Below are 12,491 nucleotides of genomic sequence, written 5' to 3'. Positions count from 1 at the left end.
AGTATAGTGTTTTAAAAGAAAATGCCGTAGTTTTTTGTGTATAAAATTCTGGCAAAATAAAATACATTTAAATAATCAATTTAATTTTCAATTTTGTAACTGCTACCAAATAACCAGCAAAAAATATTTCTAGTTATCTCAAGGCTTAATTACATTAGCCGAATTTTATTAGCTACTAGTCAGCGAATTTATAAGCTACTTGGAAACTTGAAAATTATCGGCTAACAGCAAATAATCTAGAAAACTGGTTGTTAATAGTCATAGCTTCTAGAGAAATGTTTGTGCGTAAACAAAGTTGGTAGCTAAATAGCTGCGAATGTTATCATTGTGATTTCTGTTTTATTATTTACAAAAAAGGATACTAACCGGCCAGTAACCGGATTGAGATTTTTTATGAATAATCACCACTGTAAGATAATTAATAATTTTCACAATGTAATTGAGCCTTTATTATCGCTAGTAAAAATCTTAAATGAATCTTAAATCAATCGGATTGAATCGGATAAAAATAATTTTAATTTCTTGCTCATTCTGGTACTTTGTTCAAAATTGTAAATTGCGATTCAAATTCATTCAAAAGAGAATAACTGGATTTCCGTTTCGTCTTGTTTGACTTACAGTTCATTTAAATAAGAGCTGTTCTACTGGGAGTTTTTTACTGGATACGGACGGTAGAAGAAAGAAAGACTATCTCATATGTTTGTTTAACTAAAAAAGTGCCCACTGAAAAGCGTAAAATAATATTTCAAAGATTTCAGTTACTGGCCAAAAGGGCGTCAGTGTGAAGAAGGTATAATCTGAAATATTCAAAACCTTTTGGAACTTTCTTTTAGAAAAAAACATATTTCAGAACACCAGCGCTATGTTAATTTTGTTTTCGTTACGAGACATTTCTTGTAACACAGAGATAGTCCTCCTTACCTCTTCTCTTCATATTATTAGAAATAATTCGAATAGCCCATGCCATAATGTTTGTCCGGAGCGGAGAGAAGGATTTTAATATGAAAATATTTTAAAAATAACAATACAGTCGTTTGAATTTCAAATCTCTGACAAAACAACAATCAAGTTGGAAGGTAGGAAGAAATGAAAAGTTCGGTGAATAAAATAAAAATAAACTTTAAAAAATGAGTGAAACAACTTATTTTTTCCGAATTAAGTTTATTGTAAAAATTGAATAATAATTATTTGTGTTAATTTTTGAAATTTTTTAAATCATGCTATTGAAAATTGTTTAAGAAAATACTACAAAAATGTTTCGCTTAGATATAGATCCGAAGATGTTCCTAAACAAGAACATTTTAGGAACAATATTATTTCCATAGCAATATGTATAGGGCAATCATTTTGTTGAAACTTTGCAGATTCACGAACTTGATGTCATAGGCGGCCTCTAAAATGAAGTTATTGAGAGTATTCCGAGTCAATACTGAGGTGGATTGAGATATCGTTGTCAATTTTTTATTATTTTAGGAACAGTATTACTCTCATACCATTATGTGTAGGGTAATCATTTTGTTGAAACTTTACAGATTCACAAGCTTGATGTTATAGGTGGCCTCTAAAATGGAATTATTGAGGGGATGTCGAGTCTATACTGAGGTGGATTGAAATATCGGTGACATTTTTTTCACTATTTTCTTTATTTTATGATTGATTTTTTTAAATCGATAATTATTGAGCTGAGGGGCACGTTACCACGTTCAAGGGCACGTTCTTGAAATTAGTAAAATTTATATTTTCTACGTAATGAAAAAGACAATTCATCAGTTAATAAAATATTTCTGATAAACTGTCGTTACGATTCGCCTTTTCTATCGCCATCTTGCAAACCACCTTGCTTCAGAAATAATTATATAAATTTGTTTTTTGCTTAGTGAAAACCTTTAAGAAATTATTTTATTTCTAAATATGCTTAGTTTCTTAGGCCCTATTCTTCATCAACCTTTCTTGTTCTTTTTTTCTCGTAAAAGAAAATTTACCACACACATGCAGAGAATATTTATTTTTTCGAACATCATAAATGCTTTCTCTAATTTTTTGATTTCTACTCATCGAACATTAACTGCTTCCACAACTTTCAACTTGTATGATATATTTTTATGAAGTTTGTTAATAAAATTCTAATGACATGATATAACATTGTTTATATATTTAATTAGTAGTTCGAATTAAATTAGAGAGCTGAATTTTATACTATTTTACATATTAATTCCGATTGACAATTAATTCGTAAGTCAATAGAGAGCTTAATTTTACTTAAAGAATTCGATCTTTAGGTAAAATATCTTAATCAATATACATTCATTAATCGAAAATGATAATTGATCAAACTTGACTTCAGACATCTATGTTATTTGAAAGAAATTTATCGATCTCTAAGAGGAATGTTTCAATTATTTAATTATCAAATGGATATCGATGCCGATTTGCAATGGAAACGTTCTGCAGACCATGACGTCCTTTTAAATGCTTTATAAAATTACCATCATTGGCAAAGAAATGATTGCATTCTATACACGAATAAGGACGTTCACCAGTATGTTGTCGCATATGTACCTTTAAACAAAATATTCTATTATTATTAATCATTAGATACTAATCTATTTAAGAGTGTAAATATGACTGAAGAAGAGGCATTGCTTACGAATTATACAGATATATATTTTATGTCGGTATGTGTAAACATTGAGAAAAGGACTCCGCAATATTAGATAGGAAAATGGTTTTCTATAAAAATTTTTCTTCCAAAGAACATTTTGGGGGCCGTTTTAAAAAGTATTTTGCCATTTTTTAACTGATTAAGTTCACACCGAAACAACATGGTGAAATAGTGTCGCTCGAACGGTTGACACAGAGACTATACACATTAAATTAGGAAGATTTCTTACAATATCAATTCTAGTTTAATCCAGTGATTTTCACTCACTTCGAGAAATAATGAACATTCAATTTTCCATACCCAAGATGTATTACACTGACCTTACTGACCCCTTATTGTTGTGAAGGGATCTCTTACTTGACATGTTAGGGCATAAATCATAATCAATGACTCTTTTTTGACGTGTTGGCTCATATTTCGTAATCAATGACTTTTTTTCGGGCTAGAAACTGGTCTATATGGGTAGAATATTATAGCTTACCTTGAGGGCATATTTTTGTCGAAATTGCTTATGACAATATGCACATTCATGTGGCCGTTTACCCGAATGTATTGTTGAATGCCGAGTTAATTGACCAGTTCGGCGGAATTTCATTCCACATACTGGACATTCAACTCTTTTTTCCATATGCGTTAATTTATGAGTTTTTAACGCGGGTACACTGTTGAAACTATAAACAAATTTTTATATTTTAATAATGCCACCGTAAAAGATTAATACAAAAATCCTGAATGGAATCTCATAATTTTGAATAGTCAAGCCAACCATATAATAGATCTTTATTTACTTACTGCAAAGTCTTGAAAATAAGACCCTATAAAACTTTGAATAAATGAAATAGCATTCAGGAATTTTGAAGCTTGAAAACCATTAGCATCATTAAACTTACGCTTTGGAGCATATTTCACAACTGAATGTTATATTTTTATGAATATTCGTGTGTTCAGCTAAACGATATTTAGATTTAAAAAGTTTTCCGCATTCATCGCAAATGAAAGTTTCTTCATCTATAAAATAATTTGCGTTGCAAAATAAACGTATTTCTTTTTGTGGTTTGGTTTACATTAATAAAGTAACCAATTTGGTAGATAAAAAAAATAACGGAGCAGTGACTGAGAAGGTGAGTCAACTTTTTTTCCTTTTACTCTTCCTCACTTTGACAATGTACTGCTAGATTCAAGCGGTCAGCTTGCTTGCCTCCCAGTCAGTGTCCTGCAATAGTCGCTTTAATATTTCGCATAGAGATTCGTGGAAGAATGGAAGATAACATTTAAGAAAGCCTTATGATCCATGATGGTGATCAAGTGTTAAATTTACTTTTAAAGATATTTTAAAATTTTGTTGCTAAAATATATGTGATCATATGTGTAATGATGGCTAATAATGTATAATATCTGGATGACCGAGCTTTGCTCGGTTATTCGCCAATAGATGTCAGCAAGAGTCATATTTTTCACTTTAGACTACTCAAACGCCTCCTTTTTGTTATGTTATAATTTGCATTGTATTTCATTAATTACGTTATACACCAATAGATGTCTGATGAATTTTTCATGAAAAGACGGATAAAACGACATTTCTGATAAATGAAACCTAGCTAGATCGACTTATCGCCCCAAAAAACCCCTACATACTCATTTTCATGAAAATCGTTGGAGCCATTTCCAAGATCGTTGATATATATATATTTATATATATACAAGAATTGCTCGTTTAAATATATAAGATAAGATAAGTTCAAAAAATGATTAGATGCAAGAGAAAGAGTTACGTATTTCTGTAGGTTTAGATAAAATATCTGATTGTTATATGAAAAATAAGACAAATTTTTCCCTATTAAATTGTCTAGTGTAACAAATTGCACAAGCATTTCCAATAATGAATCCACGATTTGTTACTCTACCAATGTAAACAAAGTAAGAATAAAATACGTACACTTATGAGATTGTTCTTTGTGTGTTTTTAAAGTTTCCGCTGAAACAAATTTCCGTTTACAAATATCGCATATATGTATGTAACGTTCACTAATTGGAATGTGTGTTTTCAAATGTCGTTCCAATATGTATTGATTTTTACAACTGTAAGATAAGATATGCATTTAAAATTTATCCTATGTATTAAAAATCAAGCGCCGATCCAGGAGGGGGGGGGATATTACCTCTCGACCAAAGAGTAAGGAAATGGAAACAAAATTCAGGATCATTAGGCAACGAAATAAACTAAAATGTGAGAACATGACATTATATTAAATTAATGATTAATAAAAAAACAGTTTAAAAAATGCTTGGGAAAATTTCATATTGTCACTTCCAAAAAATTTTCTGGTACCACGCTTGCGTATAATATACAGGATACAAAACTTAAATAACTTACGTTTTATTGCACTGTTTACATTGCACTTCGTGTTCATTAACTTCAGCTCTTTTATGAGTTAACGAATGACCAACTAAATTCTCTTTAAGATAAAATTTTTTACCACATTCTTTACAACCAAAACGTCTTACGCCTAAAAAAAATTAATGATTATTTAATTCCAAAGATTGTTACCTACTTCTTATAAAAATCATAAGATTAATAAGATTGAATACTTTTCAAAGACCATCTTTTATTTAACAAAAAGAAGAAAGAAGGGGAATTATAATTAAATAACAAGTAGGATAAATTTGTTTCTAAGAGCAAACTATTTATGATAAAATTAACAGCTCGAGGAGCGCAAACTTATTAAAACAGATACTAAATTTTTTATAATTTAGATAGAAATTCCCGTTAGCACCTCCAGTTTTTATTTATAGTCACATACTAAATGTTCGTGAAAAATTGCTTCCTGGTCTCATCTGGTCTTTTGAATAAAAAAACGCTTCTATATTTAAAAAAAAAAAGAAAAAAAAGATTGACTTCTTATTGAAATTAATGGGTTTCAAAAGAAAATAAAAAAGTTATAGAATACAAATTTAAAGAACGTAAAATTATCTACAAAAAAGTACTTATTGTGTCTATGGATCTTGTGACAGATCATAACTAACAAAAACCATTTTCATATCATAAGGTGATCAAATTGGGTTTATAAATTTTTAACCGTGTCATTTTATTTAAAAACGATTTCATGTAAATACAATTATTTTAGAGAAAACAACCTTTAAAGAAAATAGCCTTTTCTTTTGCAAAAAATATTATCCAATTTCACTTCTTTACAAATAGATCACGCCAAACTGATAATCTAACCCTACGATAATCCTCTCTAAGATAAAGCTCTCTAGATCATGAATCACACAACGTCAACAAAAATGAACAATGTTTGTGCTTTGTGCTATGGAATTGTAATTGGATTGTATGTATTAGAAAAGTAAAAAAAAAACGTTGTTGCAAATACGTCTAAAAGGCGCTTATTTATATGAAATTATTTTTAAATGCCATGTTCCAAGGTCTAAAATTAAGAAAAAATAAATTGTTTTTATTCCAAGTTAAGAATGAATTACCTTATCTGATCATCTTTCATTATTAAAAAAATTATTGGCCCATGGGAGGATCGAACTCACGACCTTCGCGTTATTAGCACGACGCTCTAACCAACTGAGCTAATGGGCCACTGTATACTACGTGCCAAATTATAGAAAATAATAAACTTATTTTTCGAATTACAGATATTCTAAATCTCCATGAACACAAAGTTCAATTATAATCTTATAACACCTCTAGACACCATACATTTTCGTATATAGTATTCATGATTGACTTATCAATTATGTAGGTCCTTGAAAGATTTAAAAATATGGTTGTCTTTAAATATCATTCTAAATCAAAGAATGATATTTGAATATTCTAAATCAAAATTAAAATGTAATGTTTATTCTATACAGTTTAATACACACATATCGTAAGTGTGAAAATGCAACAAAATCACTTTTAATAAGGAATCAGGATGCTTTGGAGATTTAAATCACCAGGTTATCCGAAATTCGGCGAACTCTCATAAAATTAGTGCAGAGTACCTCAAATGAGAGTTCACAAACATTAGAAGGTAATTTAAGAAACGAATTTTAATGAATTCAAAAACAATAATATACAAACCAGTATGAATAAGTGTGTGTCGCAAATATTTCGATAAATGATTAAACTTTTTCGGGCATTTATCACATTTCCACATTGAGCCTGCTTTACGTTTACTGACTATACCATGTGTTGTTTTTAAGTGTTCCTCATATTGCTTGTTGTTGTCGAATATTATATCGCATACGGTACAAATATGTTCTGGATTCTTTACACCATGAACATTCTTTTGATGATTTTGTAAAATGTACGCAGTATAAAATTTGTTACCACATGTGTCACATTTCCATTTCGATTTCAATTCCTGCTCACTTACTATTGGTTGTGCTGTTGAAGTATTTGAATCAACAGTTTCTAAATAATTTCCTATAAAATTTATTAATCAATTGGTTAAAGATTTAAAAAAAATCGGAAGTGAGTTTTAGTAGGATTGAATTGGAAATTGAATTTTTGATTTTAATTAGTATTAGATCGATTTTTCAAATCAATATTTTTTTAATGTTTATATGTATATATTTAGTTTTAAAATAAAATTTAATGAACAAATTTTTTTCTACAAAGAAATTTTTAATTTTGTCATTTTTAAAAGAAACCTGCAACAACTCATTTAAAAGATGAAACCATACAATTTATTGAATTAGTCATTTTGTTACAGGTCTTGTTAAAGAATGCATGGGCGATACAATCGGAAAGAAATGTAATGAAATCTTGCAATTCGTCAATATATACGTTTTGTAGTTTGTCACAAAGTAAATAAACAGTTTTTTTTGCAGTGAATATGTTTTTTTTTTTGCAGTGGATTTTATATGCTTTAACCTCTGTAACTGAGAACTAAGATAACATCGTTTTGTTTGTTTACTTACTTATTCTTATTCTATCCGCAAATTCCACTCTTAATTAATTTTGAGCCTCAACGACCTTCAGTTTTAGTTTTCATTTACTATCATAACGATGTTTGTTTGAAAGACGTCGAAACGAAGGCTCAAATTGTTATCAGTACGTGAGCGACTGAAGTTAATATCCGTTTATGAAAATGAAGAGTCACGCGTTGAAGTCTGTGTCGAATTTAATGTGCAAAATCTACTCTTTGTAGAATAATTCAGAATAAAGATAAAATTCAATCACAATGTTGAGAAGGACAAGGAAAACTAGAACATGTACGTTTTTCCGAATATGCTGAACTTGAGCACTATCTTTTTTGTATTCGATAATACGTTATTTTATTTAATAATCACACCTTAATAAGGAAATAACCTGTATTCTGACCTCTATTAATGGAACCCTGAGTGAAAGAGACAGATATTTATTTACACCTGGATATCTGAGACATTGGGTAAGTGGAATACCTCTATATGTGAGGAAAGTTTACAGGTACCTTGATTTGTCACTTAACCAGGTCTCACTGCATGTATAAATAGCGATGAAGATTCTTCTTTTATTTCGGATTAACCAACTATACCACAGCTGCTTGTATAGATACTTGTTTTATCGAGTATAAACCAAGTTTTAAATTAATTTTTTTTTTTTTTTTTTTTTTTTTTTTTTTTTTTTAATCATAATAGCTTTTAAACGGCTTAGTGAATGGTTTTAAAATTTTCACAGTAGTTTCAGTATACTAAATTTTCATTCGTTTTGTATAATTTTGATCACCCAAACATTCTTAAAAATAAATTCAAAACATAATTTGCTTATTTTAATTAATAAATAAACCGATCAATGACATAAACGTTGGTACGAAAGATTAAAGAACGGGTGGGTAAATAACAATTTTAAACTTACTATTTAAATTAAGTGAATCGTCGTTGGTGATTGCGTTCGGTTTTAAGCAAGCTGTTAACTTATGAATTTCTTTATGTCGTTTTAATGTAAACTTCTTACCACAGAATTCACACGTAAATCTTTTAATTCCTAAAGAAAGAAAACACATTTTTAACCCCTCTTAACTATGAAAAATGTCCTCTTTGGGGACATATGAAAAATAAAAAATATTATGGCTGCATCTGCATCGTTACGAGATGGCCCATATACTGTTCAGAAAGCTACGTCTTCAATTATTAGTGCAATAATATGTTTGCCTAATAAACTAATTATTTAAATTTAGTGAAATGTATGATATTTTTTTCGTTCCAATTATTTGTCTAGCGTGTTTTTTCTTAGCGGTACATTTTTAGACCTGAGTATATTTTTCGTCAAACCTAGACAAAATAAATGAAAATGTGGGGTGAATAATGTAATTTGATAAATTAAAGGAAGATAAAGGTAACAGAAAAAAACTTGCTAGAGTAATCATATATAAGATCATAATTTAAATAAATTTTAAAGGAAATTTATAAAAAATTAGTCTATTTTAAGTCTATATATAAAAAACAAACCTAAATGTGTATTTTTATGACTTTTATAAGCTGATGGTTTAGCAAATCCTTTTCCACAAACTTCACATGAATATTTTAATTTTTGTGGATTTCCAGTTCTAATTTTGGCTGCCGCATACCGTCTTATTACGCCATGTCCATTATAATGTATTCCAAATTCTGTTAATTTATTAAAAAGTGCATTACATTCAGTGCACACGTATTCAACATCAGTTTCATGGACACGTTTAAAATGTTTTTCTAAACATTCAGCATTTTGTACACGAATATTACATTTATAGCATTTCCAATGATTAATTTTATTTATTAGTTTTTCATTTTTTTCATTTTCCGCTTTCAATTTTGCTTCTTTTTCATCTTCTTCTGAATCTACAAGATTTATAAGTTTAACTTAAAAACTATTCCAAATTTTATTATTAAAATAAAAAAAACTTTAAAACAAAAAGAAAACCGACTTCAAAAGAAAAACTTTTCCAAAACAAATTAATATGCACTAAAAAGTAAAAAAATAATGATAATATAATGTAGTTAAAATTATTGTTATTTTTGGATTCGGTGTCAGCCAAGGAAACAACTCTAACAGAACAGTTTTCTACATTAGCTTGGCTGACACCGACTCCAAAAATAAGAATAATTTTAACTACATTATATTATCATTATTTTTTTGCTTTTTAGTGCATATTAATTTGTTGTGGAAAAGTTTTTCTTTTGAAGTCGGTTTTCTTTTTGTTAAAAGTTTTTTTTTATTTTGTGATTTTTAGTGAATCTGAAGTACACTAACTAATTTGTCACTAAAAAAAGAATCATCGAAATCGGTTGGCGTGATATTGAGTTATTTGCCCTCTTTTGTCGTGCATACTTAATGCAAATTGAAGACTTTTATGGTTTTCTCATGGATGCCGTTGTCAAAACTGGATCAAAATAAAATGAGACCACACGGGAAGCACCAGCTTTCAAATAGATAAAGAATTATCAAAATCGGTTTACTCACTCAAAAGTTCTAAGGTAAAAAAAAAAAAAAAAAAAAAAAAAACAGCCGAATTGAGAACCTCCTCCTTTTTTGTTTGAAGTCAGTTAAAAATTAAATGTAAATCCAAACACCTTTGAAAAATAAAGTATATATAGTAATATATATTTTATAATTCCTTTTAAATTCTCTTTTACTATTGGAAGGTTGTGTTTTTGTAAGTAAGTTAAATCCGACTGCTAATTTTTTGCAGTAAATATAGGTTTAATATAGGCAGTTTTCTTACAAAATTATGTAGTTTATTTGTTTGAAATTTCCCATTACTGTTGGCATTATTATTGATCGTGAGAGTATTGACGAAGACGCAAAATATTGATGATTTGGTTAGATTGTGTTTCATTTTCATATTCTCAGTAAATGTGGAAAGTCTGAACAAAATACTGACAATCCTACTTCTAGACATACCTTGTTGATATACAAGCAGCAGGGGCGGATTTACGAATTTGCCGCCCATAGGCAGGCATCAAAGTGCCGCCTTTTTTTATAAACAGAAATCTGTTTTATTTATTTTGAAATTGAAAAATATTTAATATAATAAATGAAATAACTTTTTAATCATAAGTAAGGTTTACAAAACAAACAAAAAATACATTTTACAATTATTTCAATGTACATTTACACTGGACTTTTTCAACAGTAAATGTATCGATAATTTTGTTCAGATCAACTTGTAGCAAAGTTTTAACTTCAATACACATTATAGCCAAGGAATTAAGTCTGTTCTCTTTCATCGTGGAACGCAAATAAGTTTTGATACGTTTCAAGCATGAAAATGAACGTTCCGCAGTACAATTACTGCTACTGCTACTGCAGTGTTCTAAAACTTCCAGGATAGTGACATTCGCGAACATAGTGATTAGATATAGTTTAAGTGAAGTGGCGACTTTTTCAAATGATTATAATTGACTAAAATTGAAAAAAATTCACATTTTTACTAAACAAAAAAATTTTTAATAATTGAAACGAACTATTTGCCGCCCCATTTTTTTTTTGTCGCCGTAGGCACAGGCCTACTTTGCCTACGCATAAATCCGTCCCTGACAAGCAGACCACTATTTTCAAGTCTTAAACTTGTATTGTCATTACAAATATAATATTATTTTAAAGGGGAGAGTAAGATAACTGTGGCGCCGTGATTTGACGATAGAATATGATTAAACATAGTAAAACAAATCGGAAATGAAGAGTACCAATTTTCGAGTTTCGGCTTAGTTTTCGAGTAATCGACTCTTAAACTCTACATTTGAAATTATACATTTGGCTAATAAAAATGTTAATGCCTATGTTTTCATAATATTTCTACATTTTTATTTAAAGAACATAATTTGTTAATAATTACCCGATTTAGTTTCAGACTTCTCATCTAAATTTAATGTATAGTCATTTAAAAAGTGATCCATATCCATCGAGTCATAATTATTCTCTAAAAAATTCAAACTTCAATAAGTATAAGACAAAAAATTTTCAAACAAAATCAAAAATACCATAATCGCTAGTCTCAACTTTAACATTTTTTTCTTGAAACTCTTGAAGAAATAAACTTGAGGTTTCTGTTTGAGTTTCTTCTTTTATATCCGTAATTGATGAATTAGTACCAAAAGTTGAGCGTAATTTGTGTTGAGCCACTTTAACTTTGACAAGAAATTGATCAAAATCGTATAAAGTTTTGCAGCATAATTTACAAGCCGTATTTGGATAGCCATCATTCTCCGTTATTTGAATTTGTAGATATTGTAAGATAAGTGCATCGAATTGTTCACTTTTTAATTCTTGTAAAGTTTTAAGTGATGCTGAGGGAAATTTTAGTGCACAAAGGCGACACAGATTATTCACTGACATATTTATATTTAATAAAATAATTAAACAATCATAATAGTTTACTTCTCTAAATGCCAATGTCTAAATGACATTTCAACAACAATTCGGAAGCGTTCACAAGACAAGGGTACCGTTCAAGCGTTTATAAACATGTTCAAATATGTATTAAACATTATTTATTTGTAAAAAAAAATATCAATCATTTTCGATCATCGTACATGATTCCAATTTTCAAATAAATTATATGCCTTTTTCTTTTTGTCTATTTGATTTCAAAACCACCTTTGAAAAATGTGCAGTAAAATTTAAATCTAGTAACATTAGATTAAACCACGCTTGGTATTTGCAGCCTGGTTCATCCTGCCCCGAGAAATAAATGCCTGTTCTATTTATTTAACTCAAGTCTGTGGTAGATAAATCTGTGAGCTAATCATCGACATAAAAAACTGGATCATGCTAAGAGTGAGAACTATTGATCTTCCGTTATAAAGATTTCAGGTCCTCTTCAATTATTACCATAGAATATTATACATAGAGAACGCGAGGGATATGCTAGCCTGTAAG

The 12,491-nt window shown here is 29.1% G+C and overlaps 1 protein-coding gene and 1 non-coding gene across 2 annotated transcripts; both read right to left on the bottom strand.

Moving 5' to 3' along the window:
- Positions 1-2,382: 2,382 nt before the first annotated feature.
- LOC123293256 (zinc finger protein 708-like) lies at positions 2,383-11,984 on the bottom strand. Its single transcript, XM_044874015.1, has 10 exons — positions 11,594-11,984; positions 11,449-11,532; positions 9,083-9,451; positions 8,490-8,618; positions 6,732-7,076; positions 5,037-5,169; positions 4,599-4,741; positions 3,553-3,670; positions 3,144-3,333; positions 2,383-2,559 (listed from the first exon to the last, which is right to left on the bottom strand). The coding sequence occupies exons 1-10, from the start codon at positions 11,946-11,948 to the stop codon at positions 2,401-2,403; spliced, it is 2,025 nt and encodes a 674-aa protein (XP_044729950.1). The 5' UTR covers positions 11,949-11,984; the 3' UTR covers positions 2,383-2,400.
- On the bottom strand, positions 6,175-6,248 carry Trnai-aau. Its single transcript has one exon. It is a non-coding gene; the product is annotated as a tRNA-Ile (tRNA).
- Positions 11,985-12,491: the final 507 nt, after the last annotated feature.

The sequence above is a fragment of the Chrysoperla carnea genome, chromosome 2 (genome assembly GCF_905475395.1).
Source record: "Chrysoperla carnea chromosome 2, inChrCarn1.1, whole genome shotgun sequence".
Lineage (NCBI taxonomy): Eukaryota > Metazoa > Arthropoda > Insecta > Neuroptera > Chrysopidae > Chrysoperla > Chrysoperla carnea.
The sequence above is the reverse complement of the archived record's forward strand: the minus strand, read 5'-3'. Positions and strand labels throughout refer to the sequence as shown.

Coding starts and splice junctions, on each gene's coding strand:
- LOC123293256 (XM_044874015.1), bottom strand. CDS start 11,948: ATGTCAGTGAATAATCTGTGTCGCCTTTGTGCACTAAAATTTCCCTCA. Junction 4,742..5,036: donor TGTAAACAGTGCAATAAAAC/GTAAGTTATTTA, acceptor CTTATCTTACAG/TTGTAAAAATCAATACATAT. Junction 3,671..4,598: donor CAAAGAACAATCTCATAAGT/GTACGTATTTTA, acceptor ATTATTTTATAG/ATGAAGAAACTTTCATTTGC.